We start from the raw sequence: 18536 nt of genomic DNA, 5'->3' as shown, positions 1-18536 counted from the left end.
TCCGTGGGAGAAAAGGAGACGCAGGAAGAGTGCAGAGTGAAGGATGCAGGATATATTTTATATCACGCAGTAAATCAAAAGAAAATAAGGAGTATGTATCAGTTTCTGCTAGAGTCCGGGGCTGACCGTGCGAGAGCTGCGAACTGCTTTCAAGTCCGTAGTTGTGGTGTCTTTCTCAACCGAATTGCAGAGGTGACGCATTCGACAGCAAGGAGGGTCGGTAACAAACCTGGGTGGCTCTCGTACTCCTAAATTCATTTCATGCCATTGCACTTGAGCCCGTATCGAGGCGTCCATCTGCGTGAGATGTTCGCTCAAACGGAAAAACAACAGTAGCATATGTTGACAGAGAGACTGCTTTATTTCACAGACATCCCCAACTGAACAGTACTCTTGACACCTGGGAGGATATTTCAGCCTTCATTTTTGAACCTGCCTTCCTTTGCATCGGATATTGTATCCGGCGCGTCTTTTGATGTCGGGGCATCAGAGCAAGTCGGGTGGAGCAAGTCAGGTGGAGCAAGCCTAGCCGCGGCCGGCATATGCTCACTTCAAGTCAGGGACAAAAGTGGGCTCGAGGGAAAGTCAGATCCATTGTTTCGAAACTCGACGCACACAATGAGACAAAGTTCTAGAAAGACTGGATCAGCAAGGGGTTTGAATATTGTGGACTCAAGTAGTGGTTGGGAAGTGCTTGACCATCTTTCTTTTGGCCAGGGGCCGTCTTTGGGAGCCTATGAGGTGATGCGATTCCTCATCTGCCACGTATGGCGAAAGAACACCGTAGTATTGGTGAGGGAATCAGGGGCTTCAACTTTTGTATTTGTCTTGAGATTTCTTTCGCGCCGCGCGCCAAGCAGGCCTTTCTCACACGCTGCGAGTGAAACGTCATTTTTCGCAAGTTTCGATGGGAAAACTGTAATCAGACTTTGTGGCGTGAGATTTTTTTGGGTTTCGGAGATTTGACCAGGTCCCCGAGAGAAAAAGGGGGGAAGAAATTCAGAATGCTGACTGTCTTAGCGGTCGGCCTCATTTGCACTGACCGAGTTTGATTGTGGAGGGAGATTGTGAGTATGGTGGACGGGCTTGATTTGCTATCTCATAGGTGCAGTGACGCTGCCAGCGTACCTAGACACATACCCCAGCTTGGCAAACCATGATCTGTAAATTAATTCATGTTAGATAAGGTGCGAATTCAGAAGGCGACGACGCGAACAAAAGCGGAGACAAGAACGGGCCATGGTTCGCACCACTGTCAACATTCAATCCATCGATGATGCTGGTGATGTTGAATGTACACTGTTGTGTAATGCAGTACTGCGGAGGAACTCCTCTGGCTGCTCACCAAGAGAGAGCCGGCTATTCCGTCTTTCCGTGCAAAACTTGAAAGTTATCTCGACTGCCAAACCCCCATTCCTGCAGCCCATGACGTTAAGAAACCGGCACAAATGTACTAACCGCAATAGAACCTTTGCAGCTGTTTCCTTAACCGCTCCTCTATGAATAAAGTGTCGACTTCGTATTCCTCGACGTCATAAGCGGGTCGGTCAAAGCACGAACAACGCCTTGCAGCTTGTGCACCCGCCCACACGTGGATAGCGGAGCTGGCCAGTGGATATCGGTGAATGCCCATTTCTATCACTTCCATTCAAATACATATGCGGCAGCGACACGGTGGAGGGCGAGTATCCTCGATCGTTTTCACAGAGATCCAAAGAGGAACTTGCGACTGGAGACACAGATGAAGAGGGGAAACGGATAAGCAAAGAAACGAGTGATCTGGCCATCTGGGTACGTTTGTTGGCAGGAAGATCGTTTCTTCCTTGTACTTACAGGGGGCAAGGCCGAAAAGCATATCCGCGTTCCAGAAAGAAAATATGCACGTCTCTGTGCACCATCATTGAAATCGCCAATCTTAGCCCTCAAATTGCGATTTTTCACCATCATCGACTTCAAATATCGTGCGGTCTTTGCGACTTTGGGGGTTCTTTAACGACAGCTGACCATCACTTTGAGGTCAACCACCCATCACGGGCAAGACCCGGGTGGCGGTAAATGGACATATTACTAGATTATTCGCTGAATTGTTGTTCTGTGTGGGCGTTGTACGACATTGAACTCTCGTAACAGAGCATGGTCTTTTCAACTTTGGAAATTGTAATCTGGCGTCAGCGTGGCAAATATCTGACCCATCAGAAGGATGAACGGAAAATATGATCCCTATGGTACAGCCGGTTGTAGCGTGCTGATTGTGACTCGAAGTGCCGATTAGTTCCGAGACAAGAGGACTGCAAACGCACAAGTTCATGTACCGGTTCAGGTGTCCCTTATCTACATGACTCGACAACTCGTTCTCAACGAATGAATTTGTTGACCCGGAAAACCTGAGAGGAAGAAGTAGGTTGGTTTAGAGGCACCTCGGTTCGAAATTGGCAAGTTGACGTCGTGAGCGTTGGAACTAAGTTCTGAATGGCGACTGGAAGGTTCAAGCACAGGCAGGCAGGCAGGATGATCTGCTTGATCTGCCTTGGTTTAGGGCAAATGACACGATGAGTGGACGAAATGATGAGAAAAAAAAAACAGAGAAGGGTTAGTTAGTGTCGTCTTGGAATGGTCAGAAATCTCACAACAAAAACCATGGGCTCGATACTCAATCTCATTTGAGGTTGCATCGAGCACTGTTTTTCCATGAAGCGTGCGGCTCGTGATTTAGCCCATTGTTGTGCGGCAGAGCATCGGCCCCCCAAAGTGGGGGGGAGGTGTTTTCAAAGGTGCTGCAAACAAAACGTGGCAAGGCGAGGCGGCGATATTGCTGCTTTGGTCGGTAGATTTATCAAGCAAGTTGTCCGGCAGTTCAGAGTATCTTGGGGTTGAATGATTGGTGGCTTGATCGCAGAACTTGAATTGTATTATCATGGTTGAGCTGGACGATGAAAACACATGGAGTAACCTCTAAAACTCGACCTAGCTGTATGCCTAGTCCCCCTGGAGGCAGCCTAACGCAGGCAGCCTAAAACGTTGGGAGTACGAAGGACCTGTTGATAACTGGACGCAAGCAACGGGCCCCTAGCAAAGGCCGGCGCCCAAAAGGCACCGGACAAGAGCGTTGAGTGGCGCTTGAAGCGAGAAAGCTTCCAACGTCCTCCAAAACCTATTCAGGCAAAGGTGGCGAACGGGGGTGTTGTTGAGGTTTACGTACTTCTTGTCCCTTTTGTGAGGTTTGTTTTCGGTTGCTATCCAGAGTGAAAATGATATTCAAAGGAGTCAGAGCACATCCCGGGACGGCAGGTGTTCCGCATCTGCAAATCTCACCTTCTCCCTCTGCAGGCTCTTCTCAACGTTACTACTGTATTCCATTGTCCTCATTCTTAAACTACGCTCCTGACTCCTATTTCTGTGGTCAGCCTATGGCCAGGCGGCGTCATCGCCCAGCCCGTTGATTGAATATCATGTATCTTTTACGATTTTTTTAGCTTTTTAGCCTTTGGGTGATGTCGCAGCCTGATCCCTGTTTGCTTTGCTTACTTGACTCGTAGTCGCTCTCCCGCTGTGCCACTGAGCATCTCTTTTTACTCGTACAGCCTACCGGCAGCATCAGGAGCATGTCAGGAGTATGGTGTACTATTCCACAGTCCTGTGACAAAAGTTCGCAGCACAGAGGACAATAAGTGTTGCAACCAAACATCGGCTGACTCTTGACTCCTGACTGGATTACCTGTGATAATTTTACCTTTTGGTCGCTGCTTGACTTCGCCCGAGTCGGCGGTGTTCCCGTTGTGCAGTGTTGCGATGGTATCATTCATTATCAAAGATCCGGGCCAACAGAGTTTTCATCGGCCTTGGTCAGTCCGAAACAGTGAACCCGCACTCAGATTCCGACAATAGGTACAGGAAGACCGGTCTTGAACATCAAGGATCAGATCTCGGGTCGCGTCTTCGTCGTCGTCATCGTAATTGTCACATCATCGTCGTCGACATCAAGCCATTCACATAAAATCATCCCCATAGCAGCATCAATATAACTAGCATCCGATCGAGCAAGTAGTACGTGTCCATCCCATCATCCCATCATCCCCCCTGGCGACGCCACCAGCGCCCTCTCCAACCCGATCGACAATCTTTTGGTGGGTCGAGGACCCTTGTCAGTGGGTGAATGGCCGGCGTCAAGCCCAAGTGCAACATCAATTCATTGAATGGAACCTGCCCTTGAAAACCTTGAACCTTGACCTATGACCCACTTGTCGCAGCTTCACAGCTCCCAGCGAGCGAGCCTGCCAGTAAGAGAGCACGCTTGCTGCGCGCAACTTGGTTGGCTTATTTTGTGTAGTTAGGCTCTTCTGGCACTGACACTGGCAAAGCCGGCTGGCGCACTGACTGAATTCATCCTCGGCGCCCTCCCCTGGTCTCTCTGCTTGTCTGCTGTCTTCTTTCTAGTCGCCTTCTCACGCTCTTTTTCCGCCTTCTTTTTTTTTCTCTTCTCCTTCTCTTCTACTAGTACTCGCCCTTACCGGTAACCCGACTGGTCCGCCCACCCAACTTCCGCAATCCGCCATCCACCACCGTCACGGCGCAGCGACCTTCCCCCTGCTAAACTACCTCATTTGCCTAATCCCCCCATCCTCGCGCCTCGCACCTCGCACCTCGCAACCCTCGCTCTCTTTTCCCCGAAACAAATTTTCTCTCTTTTTTATTTTTTTTTGCCTGACCATCATTACAAGGTTTCGTTTTTTTGCTGCGTGGTTCACCCTTCACCCACTGCATCTTCTTTTGCCTCCCAGGCATCCTGCACCTCTCCCGATTCGATACCTCTTGTCTTTTTCGCCTCTCGGCAATCAAATCAGCTCATCCTCTAATCCGTCCATCGTCCGCTTCAAGTTGCGAAGGCCGGTTCCAAGATTTCTCCTCCCCCCCAAAAAAACCGCGACCCGAAATACTCTACCGTACCCGAGACACAAGACAAAACCCGCCCGCTGCCCACTCTCCCACCTCCCACGCACCACGCACCACACCACACCCTGTATCGCCCTGCCTTGTCCGCGCCAGACCCAGCCAAAAAAACCAAAACCTTGCTGCGAGTCACCGACAGGCTAAACGAAGAGGAACGGACCCAGCGTCTCCTCATCTATACTCTTCTCAACTTTCTCAACCGGTACTTCGCGTCTTTGCAGAAAACACAATTTTCTATTCCACATCCACATCCACATCCACCACATCACAACCCACTCTCCCCTCCACTCTAGTATCTACCAGTATACCTATACCCTGCAATACTCCTTCATCTTTCATCAGCCGCAGCCGTCCGGTCGCGTGTCTCGTACACACGGAGCTTCAAACAGCCCTGAATCGCTAAATCATTTTACTGACTGTGGCTTCTCGCGACCCTTGCAGAACGCTCCTCCATCAACCACCCCGTTGAAAATTTTCAACTCGTCCTGTCCTTACTGAACAACACCATCATCATCGACCCGCTCCTCATTCATTCGAGTCTCCATCCATCCTCGTTCTCCTTCTCCTGATACCTCTATCGCACTGCTCGAATCGTCCAATGGTCGATTGAGCCCCCAGTCACTCCACCCGCATCTTCCATTCTGGTAATGGACCCTAGACAACCACTATCGAGGACAACATCGTCCAGCGTGGGAACTTCTCAAAACACATACAATCCAAATAACATGGCCTCAGCCTACGCGATGCCTCCTTATCAGAACAATACGCACCTCCCGCCCATCAACTACTCGCAGCTGCCACCGGCAAACCAGAACTACATGCCCCAACAATACCGCAATGACTTGCCACGATACACTTCTGCCCCGGCCACTGCGCCAGTCCCGTCACCAGCTCCAGACAATAGATACAATTCCCACATGAACCCTCAAGGCTCGATGGGGGGGCTGTCGTCGACTTTACCTCAACCGCATCAGTCACAACCACAACAACAACAACAACAACAGGCCCAGCAACAACCACCATCCCATCCGGGTTATCAGGGGCAACAGCCAACCCGTCAGAATTTCCCTCAGCCTCTTGCTCCGGCTCCTCCACGACCCAGCCTTGATCCTCTGGCTCCTGCTTATGGCCAACCCGACAATCGTCAGCCATCATGGTCCGGCGCCGAATCCATCCCCGGCATGCAAGCTGACGTGGGCCGTGACCCGACAAGAACACATGTTGTAGGGTCTCAAGGAAGAAGAGGAATTCTCCCCAGCGCTCCGGGACGTCCACCAGTCATGCCCAACGGGGTGAATGGCTCTCCTAAGAGCAATGCTGTCCCCCAGAAAGATGCCGATGGAAAATTTCCCTGCCCCAATTGCACCAAGACTTATCTCCATGCGAAGCATTTGAAGCGGCACATGTTGCGACGTATGATTGTTCCCCTCCCTTTGGCGTTCTTTGAAGAAAAAAGCTAACTTCTTTCCCAGACACTGGTGATCGACCATACATGTGCGTCTTGTGCAACGATACGTTCTCCAGAAGTGATATCCTGAAGCGCCATTTCCAGAAATGCTCAGTCCGTCGTGGCAACCCGACGGGAGCGAGTCATTTGTCCAACCCAGCTGCGCACATTAAAAAGAATCAACAGGCGGCGGCAAAAGCGGCCACGGCGTCCCCGGCCAGCGCCACCACACCCTCCAGCGCAGTCATGGCCAATCCTCCGTTCACCACCGCCGCAATGCCCAGTACCTCTGCACCCACCACAAGCGCTCCTGCTCCTGGTATGGCTTATGCCATGCAATCCAACGGCCAAGGAGATATGCAGCGTCAGGGACAGCAGATGCAACCCGGTTCTGGTCCCGGGGGGATGGACCCCAATGCGAGCAACTCGTGGTCCATGCATAACCCCAGAAACAGTCAGATGATGTATCATTCGACTTCCACACCTCCCGATCACTTTGGCATGCAGCCCGGCGGAGGGGACGATAAGCGGAATGTCATGCCCGGTCCTCACCACATGGGGGGAGATGAGTGGAACCACATGTTCCAGCCTGGTGGAAACGAGGGATACATGAATCCGATGTTTGGGGGCTACGACCAGTCGCAGAGTGATGTCAAAAAAGACTTTGAAACTCAAGGTGGATCGAATGGTTACTACATTCCCTCTACGAGCCTTGGAGCTGATGGTACGCTTGGACCCCCTCTCTGGAATCTGCATGCGTCTCAGCAAGATTTGTTCCAAGACAAGGTGAACGCACTATTAACGTTTGTTTTCCCCGGGGGAATACAGGAATCGCTCCAAGAGCAACAAAATAATCTTCACATCCGATCCTGCCTGACCGTCGAAGCGATCCAGCATTTTCTCGATCTTTTCCCGAACTTCCAAGGTCATTTCCCGTGGCTTCATATACCGACTTTCAACCTCCTGACCGCCTATGACGGCCTCGTTCTGGTCATCATTTGCAGTGGAGCGGTTTACTCCGACCGTGTTTCTCAAAATCAAGTCCGAGCTCTAATGCAACTCGTCAAAAATGGCATCGAACGTACTTCATGCATCCTCCAAAACATGGAGGTAGGAACTTCAAGAACACAGTTTTCGCTGTCAGGCAAGGAGTTTGAAGAGCTCCTTGCCCTCCAGATCCTCCAAAGCCTGTTCGTCTGGCATGGTGGCCCGGAAGAAAGAGCTCTTGCACGCGCTGAAAGCCGAAGGGTGTTGTATCTGGTTCGACAATTTGACATGTTGACTCTGGCCGGTCCTATGGACCGTTTTTCCTACAGCTATCTTCACAGTCTTCAACCCGGCGAGGAAGCTGATCCGTCTCAATGGGAGTGGCGGTCTTGGGTGGAGCAAGAAAAAAGATCCCGGCTGATGTTCATGGTATTCTTATGGGACGCCGCCATGTGCATCTACTTCAACGTGCCGCCACAGTTTTCGTCGGCGGAGATCAAACTACCTCTGCCTTGTGATGACGCCGCCTGGGAAGCGCCAGATGCAGAGACTTGTGCTCAAGCTCTGGGCCTTCGAGGACAAGCCGCCCAGTCGAGGATTAATTCCAGCGGATCTCTCCGACTTAAACAATTGGAGATGCACCATGCCATGAGTGCTTTGCACAGTACGACGGTCCTCATGCAACCTCGAACCACCAACGTCTACTCCAAGTTCATTCTTATCCACGCCATTCACGTGGAGATATGGCAAATACAACGTCAACGATCCTACAGTCTAACAACAAGCCCCAACACTCCTGACCAGACAAATAATATGTACAAATCAATCAATACGGCACTGGCTCGATGGAAACAAGCCTGGGATGAAGACTATTTGCTGCAGTATCCACCGAGCGATGGCTACCACTCGGGCCCGAAACGTGTCGGCTTCTGTCGGGATGGAGTTCATTTCTACTGGCTTGCTCGCGCTTTTATGCAGACCAACCGAATTCATGATTGGCAATTACCGGCAGACCAACGATTGCAGCAAACCCTACATGGGTTGAAAAGGGCGCGGGAATGGAGCCGAACTGACGGTGCCAAACGAGGGGAAGAACCCGGTAGCGTGGCCTACATTGACGATAACTACGCGTCCGAAACATTGGAACTGGACATGAGAAAACTGTTTCGACCTTTGCAAACCGTGTCCGAAAGCCCAAGCCCAGCCGTTCAGACATATTTAACTGGCTTCCGGTGAAGTGCATCTTTGTCTTGATCCAAAAACGTTCTAGCAGACCGCCAAGGATTGTCTCACCACTTATGCGACCTTTTGGATACTTCAAAATTGGCGGCGGTTATTTCAGCTCTTTCAACAAAACCGGAAAAGCACTGCATATAGACAAAGGGTATGGCTCTACTTGCGGTTGGTTCCAGTTCCCAATGGAGAACTTAGGTGTACAACGGCAACCAAAGCTTATCCGAACCCAATCATTTTGCATGAGACGGCGTGATTGATTTGCATTTTCAAATGGGCGGGGAGCTGGACCACAAGTGACTTACGACTTCTCTGCTTCTGATTGTCTGATCGACGCGGGCTAGATCGTAGACGATCAGAGCACCAATACTCAGATTCCAAAATGTCGGGAAGCATCAAATTTTATTTGCCATGCTATCCAATCATGACTGAGTGCTTCTTGTAATGGCTTTTCGGGACGGATGGCAACAATATCAGTCAATGAATATTCATGGGGACAAGGAGAAGTTGGGGAAGTGTTGTCAGGGAATTGCCGGTTCGGCTTCGACCGGGAGGCAGACGTTCGTTGGGTTGTTTTCTTGCATGCATGCATAGGTTTGCGTACGGCTTCGACGGGTCGGCGTCTCTGTGCTAGGCTGCGGTTTTATGGCTTTTCTATGCTTTCGATTTTACAGCATTCGCTTTTCGCATTGTGCATTTGATACATGGGGGAAATTCTTCATCGGACAAAATCATTTTCAGCCACAAGGGGACCAGGAGGGGGGGGGGGGCTTTTTCGAGGTTTATGGAATGGATAGGCTGGGGGCGGTTGGCTGGGCTGAACTGGACTGGATTTTGAAAGATCGAAAAACTCAACGTTCAGTCTTGTCTTTTTTTTTTTTTTTATGATCAACGGACAAACGGACAAACGGACAAGTCATGGTGGGGTTTATTGACTCATCGAGTGAGTTCGAAGGTCGGTTTTGACTTGACAGAACATGGATTCTCGCTCAACTCTGAAAACTCAAGACATATTACCACCTGAATGGTTTTGCAGAAATCAATCACCAAAACAAAAAACAAATACAAAACAAGAAAACAACACACATTGAAAGATTGAAGGTGGAAAGGTTGTTTCGACATAGATAGAGAACAAAACAAATACGTTTTCAGAGTAATACGGCTATTCATTTTTATATTTTTGGATTTTCGTGAGATGGCTTTTGACTGATATTTGGAGAGATGTGCCGGCCCACCGATTTTCCTGTCTCTGGGCTATGTTCGCTTGAAGCTGATGTGATCTGGATGGATGGCCGTATTCAAGACGACAGACAGAGCACCCCCTTTCCTGACCTATGGTACGGTGAACGAGCTCTCTCATGCGAGATACGATAAAGTCAGGAATACTGGCACTGTACAATCTTCGGTCCCTCCCTGAACCCTGACGTTGGATTGAGGTTATCCCTGTGAATTCACCTTCTGCGATTCGTTGAAGTGCCAACGGACAAACCGTTACGTGTCACCTCAAAATCTGTGTTTTGATATATTTTACTCTTGCTCATCGCGCGCCCGTACCCTTGCCAGACTGACTCGTGGGATCAGGCAAAAATTACCCATTTCTCGTGGTCGTCGTGTGACAGTCCAGTTGGGAGTTTGATTGGTTGGACCGTGCTAAGGAGATGAAAAGTGTGATGCGATTGCGTGGAATCCCTGAAACACCAATTAGGGGATGTGCTTCTTTTACGCCGCAATCTCGAGGCTGCGGTTGGTCGTCACGGGCAAGGCAATTCGTTTGTGCTGGTAACGTCTCACCTTTTTCAATCTGCCGATTCGAATTGACGTGTGCTCTCCCGACTCCCTTGTCTACGAATCCGCTCACCTAACGGGGCGACCCTTGCGAAACTTCGCGTAAACTTTCTCAGCCTCGCAACTGTTTCGAATTGCCCGGCTCGCTTCGACTCGAATCGATCGTGATCCCAGCTTCATGTTTCATTTTTCGGCATGCCAAAGCAATTCCAACCGAATGCGGGTCTCTTTCACGGAGTGCTGAGATATTATCACCATGTGAAGACTTGGTCTAACACCACGCATCAGACTAGTTGGTATGGGCTCCACACTCTCCATGCCACAATATCTCTCAAGCACCGACGACACGCAGGTTGAGTCCCTTTTCATTTTAAGCGCTCCCGTGGAATAGTTTGAAACATATCCTCCGCTGCGAACCTTCCAGTCGCTTGATTCTGTCGGAGATTTGACGCAAGAAATGCCACGCGGCATCAATCCAGGTACTCTGTTGGCTTCAGATACCTCAGCTGATATCCACACTCCGATGGTCGTTGCATCGAGCGGAATAGTCTGCTCCATTAGAAAAGACACTGAGACTTATGAAGCTCCGAAGCCGAAACACTCAACGATATCGTCGAGAGGGGTCATCAAGCACCCCAAAAAAAAAAAAAAAACGAAGGCTCCCTGGTATCCTCTCTAGATACTATCCGATCTGGTCTGTATAAGACTGAAGTAACCGGTACTGGCAAGATTGACCTGGAACTCCCTAAACCTGCGCGCTTTAGCCTTCTTCCCAAACAAAATGTCCAACTCCATGTACGTCAGCCCCATGGGTTCAGGTAGCCGAAACCACCTGATAAGACAAACAAGAGTGGTGCCAGCAAAAAGAAGGCATGATTGACCTTTCCAATCCCATGCGGATGGGTTCAACATTCGGGGTGTCATTACATTGGTGATGATGCTAACAATGTTGTATGCCACTCGGGCAAGCACGACCGTCTTGACCCGCAATCGACTCGATGGGATCTCAGCTACGAGAACGTAACAGACAGGACCCACGGTGAAGTCGTACACAAAGGTCAGGACAATGATGAGGGAGCCCGATGCCTAGGAGGTGCTATCCGTCTCTTTCAACGTGCCCACACAACCAATTACAATGAGGATAATCAGAGAGAGGAACAAACCTCCCAGGTAAAGAGCTCGTCGACCAATCTTACGCATGCCAACCCAGGCGCAGATTCTGGCACAGATGGCTCCAGCGTACATTCCGACGGCAAGATTAAAGCTGTTGGCGGTGTCGAATCCTGCTTGCTCGTAAAAATATGCAGCATATCTGGTCATGGAACGACCACATAAGGCTTGGGTGCACCAAACCATGCAGCAGATCTCTGTCCGACGAAGGTCGGTCCCTTTGAGGCAATCGAGGTATGAAACGCCGCCGCTGTTCAAGTACTTTTCCACTTCATTGGTATGCTGCATCATGGCAACCGTTTCGTCCGCATTGAAGTCAGGATCTGAACTTTTCGTGGTAAGTCTCAACAATGCTTTCTTAGCCTCATGGATCTTCTCGTGTCGAACAAGCCACCATGGGCTCTCCGGCGCGAATAGGACAATGACTAAAATTGGAACCGCGAAAGTCCACTGAAGCGAAAAAGGTATGTGGTAAGACCACTCTGAGCTGTCATGAACCAGGCCACGGATGACTCCGACGCCGCATAACTGGTCGATGAGCCAGCACATATTGACGTTACTCGTTAGATAAGCCCTCAGCGCTACGGGCATGACTTCAGCGGCGTAAGTCGTACTGAGTTTGGAGGACGCCCCTGTGAGCGGTGTGATGTTAGTGATGGTATTGGACGTTTCCATATTGATGGTGCTTACCAGGGCAAACCACACAGAATTTAGCCAGCAAAAAGCATCCTGATGTTGATAGCGAAGAAGGAGAGAAAGACAAACAGAGACATCCAAATCAGAGTGCCGACCATTGTGTTGTGGTAGCCAAATCGATCTGTCAAGAAGCCGTTGAATATCAGGCCAAGGATTTCGCCGGCGGCGGCTGCATTGGTGAGACCGGATTGCCACGCAGGTGATATTTGCTCACCACAAGACTGCCGAAATACGGGAAAGGCATAGAAACTATTGATCAAGGTTGTATCATAACCTTCCATGACAATGGTCATACGAAGCAGAGCTGACCATGCCATAGCCTCGGGATATGACCGACAACCTCTCCCGAAAGTCATGGCGTGCTCAGCCTTTGTGGCAGCTCGAGCTTCGACTGGGAAGCGACGCAAGCTTGGAACAGCGAAGAACAGCCCATGGAAGAGATCATCGTCGGAACGAGTGATGTTAATTCGACTCTCGCTGACATTTTTAGAGATATCAGCTGTGGTCTGGGTTCTCAGAGGTACCAATCGACCCGAGGTCGGGTTATTTGCAACCGTGACGAATTCGAAAACTCCGAAGGATGGGCTTTGTCATTTGAGGCTCTGGAGGTCTCGGAGGTCTCGGAGGCCCCAGGACTGCGATTGGACCACTTGAATCAGTCATGATCGGGGAGGAGAGAAAGGCCGGGAGGGAGATTCCCGGTTGTACATGTGCGATCGTGCAAACCCAGGAGGAAAGAAGAGTAAAACGGAAACAGCGAACAAGGGAGACAAGGTTTGGCTTAAAAGAAGGAAGAATGGAAAAATCGAGGCGGTGGCATAAGAGCTGGTTTAAACTCCTTTCGAACAGAAGCCAGCGTTGATGAGGATCATGGAGGATCAGAAGTATAGATCACCAGATGCGGTTCCCAGCAGAGAGCAGAGAGCGAGATGGAGATGGGGACCAAACGTGTGGGTTAATTTGTCCTCCACCTCCAGATCAACGCAATTAACCTACATCCACATACACAGGGTGCCGAGTACACTTAGGTAATTCCCTTAGCTGATTCCCCCCCTGGATGCAGTCCTTCGTCAATCGTCTGTTTCCAGAGCAATCCACAAAGTGTAGTTGCCAACCGCCAGCCTTGTTCCAACAGCATTGATCCTCGCATGTGCTCAACTTTCCTCCTGCAAGTCGCACAACCATTGTGATCCAGACTCAATCAACCACCAACTAGCCAATTCGTGTAACCACTTCATCGACTTCATCTCCAACGGCAACACCACATTTTCTTCCTGGCGTCGCCATTGCATTGTTTCACTCACGAACAGTGTCTGGTCCCCCTTTGGTTGTATGCTAATCACCAGTCTTCCATCAATAGGAGGAAGTCCTTCCGGGCGTATCATCGCAAACTCCACCTTGTTCGGCGTCCGAATTTCCACTCGATAAGTTCCGCAGACGATGTCTTCAGGAACAAAGTCCATGGTTTGAATGAAGGAAGGATCAAACGTCCTCTTGGCTTCAGCTGACTTGAACACTAGCCGGAGGAGGAGTGCCTGGGGAAATCTGGTAAAATATGACATGGTCCGCCGTAAATACTTTGTCAACAAGTGATCGGGGTCTGCGTATCTCGGGAGTCTTGCCGAGGGCACGCTTTTAGAAGCCACATCATGAATGATATGAAATCTGGACGGATTCGCCAGTTCAGGAGGCAAGGACTCGATTTTTGTGTCGCTCTCATCCTCGACATTGACAAGGCCGATTCCCGCTCTGTGCTTGATTTTGCTCGATAATGTGCGGTGAAGATAGATGGTGTACATCACAACAGAGCTACCGGCGAGCGCAACGGCGCTGAAGATAAGTCTGCGCGACATTTTCTAATGTACCTCGATCTCAGGACAGAAAATGTCACAAGCTCTGACTGAATACGAGTTACGAACTCCTCGTCCCAGATCGCGTGCCCTAAACCGGTAATTTTGCCGACGCGTCGCGCGTAAAGTGTGTGCAGGACAAACCTTCGACCAACTATGATTGTCACCATTCTCAAGTGGCATTGTCTCTCCACGGTTCCGTGTTCAATAGCTTCACCGTTTGGAATCAGAAATTGATCGTCGTGCATGGCTGATTGACAATGGAAAACTGGGACCCTTCCCCTCGGGCGTCCAAACGAAGGAGGACAGGAACATATGCCACTAGGCGCACGACGCTCAGCACCATCTCTTCACAGCCAGCAAAGAAGTCCAAGAAGGCATCCGAGAATTCTGATGGTGATCAGCAACCGGACCGGGATGTTGGGGATCCTGCAGACGGAGAGGCGGAACGCGGTAGGAGCAAGGATGTCATCGTTGCTGGGAACCCCAAACTACCTGAGGACACACCACGAAGAAGCACCGGCGGAAGAAAGAAGGCAGAAGCGGAGGCAGCCGAGACGATGACGGATCCCACACTCACAGACAACGAGAACAAGGCTCGAATTGGTCAAAATAAGAGAAAATTGACGGCTGAACACACTCCAGAAGAGGTACAAGAGCAGGACGTGGCCGAAGAGCACGAAAACCAAGAGACAAATGTGAGCCTGCCACGCTCTAGCGGACGTGCACGACGACCGACTCGGCGCCACCTCAACGGTACGGAAACACCTTCACGGCAGAAGTCGACGCGAAAGGCCCAATCCAAATCCCATCCCGACGAAGACCAGGGGAACGGTAATATTGATAGCATACAATTGCCCCAGCCAAAAGGTATCCTGACACCCTCTCGGCAAGGGCTGGAGAAGAGAACTGGTCCCGGAAAAGCAGTGGTGTTTGAAGGAGATGAGAGACGGATCCAGGAACAGCTTGGGTTCAAAGACATTAACAGCTCGAGTAAGAAGGAGAAGGACAAAGCCAAGCGATTCTCACCGGGCTCTATGGTTCGACAAGCTGAACAATTACATGCTAGAGACGAGTCAGAGAATGCCACGGCCCATGAAAAGACGCTCATTGAAGACGAGGACGAAAACGAGGACGAAGAATCTTTTCTAGCCCCGGTTCCGGATGTAGACGAGATCCTCTCTCTTTCCAGGCGGTCGAAGACTCCCGTGAACAAGCAAGCCCAACTGTCTACCCCCGAAAGCGATGTTGAGAACGAGCATCTCATAAACATCAAAAGCCAGATTCTCAGTCGCATAACCAGCCATGGCCCATCACCTATCTCACACCTCCAGAGCCAGTACACCACGCTCCGGTCTTTGCTCACGGCAACAATCGCGGCCGGCGAATCCAACTCCTTGTTACTTCTAGGTTCACGAGGCAGCGGCAAATCGGCTCTAATCTCCCACGCATTGGCCGACTTGGCCAAATCCCATGCCGACGACTTTCATGTCGTGCGGTTGAATGGTTTCTTCCAGACGGACGACAAGTTGGCATTGCGTGAGATCTGGCGGCAGCTCGGTCGCGAGATGGCCATACCAGAAGACGAGACTGGGGAGGTCTCCAGCTACGCCGATACCATGGCCAGTCTGCTCAGTCTGCTTTCGCATCCGGAGGAACTCGCAGACCCAGACAGCATGGTGCTTGATCATGACAACGACGTCCTCGACCGACAACAGCGAGAGACCAAGACGTCTAAAAGCGTCATCTTCATCCTTGACGAGTTTGACTTGTTCACCACCCACCCACGGCAGACTCTGCTGTACAATCTCTTCGACATCGCGCAGGCCAAAAAGGCCCCCATCGCCGTCCTCGGCTGCTCCACCCGCATGGACGTCGTTGAGTGCCTGGAGAAACGAGTCAAGAGCCGCTTCAGCCACCGTTGGCTCCACGTACCGGGCACAAAGACGCTGAATGCGTTCGAAGATGTCGTCAGCGATATTCTGTGTATGCCAACGGATGAGAAGGTCGCACTGGGCGGGTCGAAGGACGGGCTTGAGTGGAGGGAGAGATGGAATCGGACCATCAAGGTAGAGTAAACTTTGCAAAGCGCCTTACCGTTTGGACCCTTTATCCCCCTCAGTCAAACAATTGAACTGACAGACCCTGTGGGTACAGACTCGATTCCTTTCTTCGCCGACGACGCAAGCGGTGATTCGGAAAACATTCTACAGCACGAAATCCATCCCCGACGTCCTGGCGGCGTTGTATATTCCGATTGCGACACTTTTCGTACCCCCTGATGATCAAGAAGCCCTGTCTGGTGATCAGGAAATAACAAAGCCTCCTGCCATGATTGCCACGACGTCTTCTCCGCCCTCCCTTCTAACCCTCCTTCCCCACCTCCCGACCCTGCACCTCTCGCTTCTCATCTGCGCCACGCGTCTCGAGATGGTCCATAATGTGATGGCCCTAGACTTTGGGCTCGTTCACTCACACTACATAGAGCTGCTTACTCGCACCAGATTGCAGCGTTCCACACTGTCTTCACTCTCCCTGACTAAGGGTAGCGGCAGCGGCGTCACCGGCACGGGACTCAGGCCGTGGAGCAAGGACACGGCGCGCGGAGCATGGGAGGAGCTGGCACGGTGGGAAGTCATTGTACCGGTGTCAAGGCTCGGTGGCAGCGGCGTGGCAGGGAAATTCGGCGATGAAGCTCTAGGAGGCGATGGTATGGGCACGCGGTTATTCAGGGTCGATGTCACCCTTGATGAGGTCGCGTGGGCGGTGAAAGAGAAACTGGGCGTCGTTGGAGCAGGGGAAGTGCTAGCAAAGTGGTGCAAAGAAGTATAGACCCATAAGAAGAAACGTCAGGCGACCATATTTATATGAGGCTGCCTGAAAATTGCCCCTGAGGTAGTATTATGGCTAGACGGTATCTGGAGCATTTCCGGACTGGAGAGGTACAAGTTCCCAAAAGTCATCCAGCTTGACAAGCCGCAAGCCCAGACTCAAAGCGTGCAGTAAGACATGAAGACCGCGACCATCAGAGAGCTCTCAGCGCCCTGGGGGAATCGAGATGATGAAAAACTTTCGTCACCCCTATTCAAAATTGAGCCTTTTCGTCTGTGACCTTCATGGCCCTTAGTTCGGGACCAGCGAACACGGCTCATCTTCGAGGATCCGGTGCCCAAGCACGGTGCAAGTCTGGATATGGCCCAAGGGGACTGCAAAGGATTTGCAGCAGAATACGGCGCCAATCTTCATCGTTCATCTCACATTGGTCGCTGCCAGGGAGGAAGAGATGTCTTAAGCGGAGACTTGGATTCCCCGTGTCGCCGAAAGCGTTCTGCTGGCTGAGGGACGATGAATTGCCTGAGTTGATTGGGGATGTCAAAATTTCATGGTGACGTGGCAGAAGACGTGTAGGTTTACGGATTTGGTAATTTTGTTGACCCAACAAGCATGCATGCATTAGTCCACTTCTTGCTCAGTCCAGCGTAGACGGGATTGTAGAGCATCGTTGCTAGCCGACGACAGTTGGATCTCGTCCGATCGTCCAGGAAGGTGGATGTATCTCCTGAATGAAGAGCCAAAGTCGAAGAGGTTTTGTTCTTCCAGCGAGATCAATAAAGAGAAGTGTAAATTGGCTTCAGGGATGAATGGGAGGCTTACTACCGGGCTCCCGTATAAATTCTTGCTCCAGAAGTCGATCAACATGGCCATTCCTGTGATTTGTTGCGGGATGTGTGGTTTCATCATGGCGGACTCCGGTTATCATAGCCCAAAATGTCGTTCCTTCACCTCTCTCGATGCTGGGCGTCTACGTCGACTGACGCACACTCGATATGGTTTGCCGGGGAGCCCTGTCTGCCTACCATAGTATTCAGGTATTGTCATCTTGCAGCGACCCTGGGGCATTGAAATATGCCCAACCCAAAAGACGGCACTGGGGAGAGGGGGGAAGAATAAGGCGAGTGGAGTTCGTGTTGGGCAGTCAATTTTCGCCAGACTGGTAATGTGACTGCCACCTGCTGCAAGTCATAGGGGTATTGTGCTGCTTGTTGGTCAACGTCAACGGTGACAAGTTTGGGTTGTTTGGGCTCTCACATATGGGGCAATGAAATGTTACTCTCACCATCCTAGTCAATTCTCTTTGAGTCGGACGAGGTAGCGGAGCGTTGTCACTGGTCGCATAGTATATTGGGCCGCCGTCGGCGTTCCTTGCTCAAGGTACTTCCGCTAGACTAGACAGCGAGCTATGATCGTGCTGAAGCAGGGAGGACGTCTATTCGATCGATGGCAGGGTTGGTCTGAGGAGTCCGGAGAAGGAATACATGGGAGAGGACTGGAAGCCGGAAGAGTGAATGCAATCGGCTGTCGGTGATCAGATTGGGTTACTTGCATGGAGAGACTGCGGCCGCGGGCGATTCTTAAATGGC

At 51.0% G+C, this 18536-nt stretch overlaps 5 protein-coding genes across 5 annotated transcripts; 2 read left to right on the top strand and 3 right to left on the bottom strand.

Moving 5' to 3' along the window:
• Nucleotides 1-5672: 5672 nt before the first annotated feature.
• Nucleotides 5673-8617, top strand: Z518_08321 (uncharacterized protein; the record flags this gene model as incomplete). The annotated part of the gene is made up of 2 exons (XM_013414062.1): nt 5673-6360; nt 6420-8617. The coding sequence occupies 2 exons, from the start codon at nt 5673-5675 to the stop codon at nt 8615-8617; spliced, it is 2886 nt and encodes a 961-aa protein (XP_013269516.1).
• Nucleotides 8618-11074: 2457 nt separating this feature from the next.
• On the bottom strand, nt 11075-12244 carry Z518_08320 (uncharacterized protein; the record flags this gene model as incomplete). The annotated part of the gene is made up of 2 exons (XM_013414061.1): nt 11075-11485; nt 11534-12244. The coding sequence occupies 2 exons, from the start codon at nt 12242-12244 to the stop codon at nt 11075-11077; spliced, it is 1122 nt and encodes a 373-aa protein (XP_013269515.1).
• Nucleotides 12245-12279: 35 nt separating this feature from the next.
• Z518_08319 (uncharacterized protein) lies at nt 12280-12582 on the bottom strand (the record flags this gene model as incomplete). The annotated part of the gene is made up of 1 exon (XM_013414060.1): nt 12280-12582. One exon carries the CDS (start codon nt 12580-12582, stop codon nt 12280-12282), a length of 303 nt encoding a protein of 100 aa, XP_013269514.1.
• An 837-nt stretch (nt 12583-13419) lies between these two features.
• Nucleotides 13420-14118, bottom strand: Z518_08318 (uncharacterized protein; the record flags this gene model as incomplete). Its single annotated transcript, XM_013414059.1, has 1 exon — nt 13420-14118. The coding sequence occupies one exon, from the start codon at nt 14116-14118 to the stop codon at nt 13420-13422; it is 699 nt and encodes a 232-aa protein (XP_013269513.1).
• Nucleotides 14119-14375: 257 nt separating this feature from the next.
• Nucleotides 14376-16947, top strand: Z518_08317 (uncharacterized protein; the record flags this gene model as incomplete). The annotated part of the gene is made up of 2 exons (XM_013414058.1): nt 14376-16184; nt 16273-16947. 2 exons carry the CDS (start codon nt 14376-14378, stop codon nt 16945-16947), a joined length of 2484 nt encoding a protein of 827 aa, XP_013269512.1.
• Between the last annotated feature and the right edge of the window lie 1589 nt (nt 16948-18536).

This window comes from Rhinocladiella mackenziei (assembly GCF_000835555.1).
Source record: "Rhinocladiella mackenziei CBS 650.93 unplaced genomic scaffold supercont1.6, whole genome shotgun sequence".
Classification (NCBI taxonomy): Eukaryota; Fungi; Ascomycota; class Eurotiomycetes; order Chaetothyriales; family Herpotrichiellaceae; genus Rhinocladiella; species Rhinocladiella mackenziei.
Note: the sequence above shows the minus strand (reverse complement) of the source record. Positions and strands in the feature narration are given on the sequence as shown.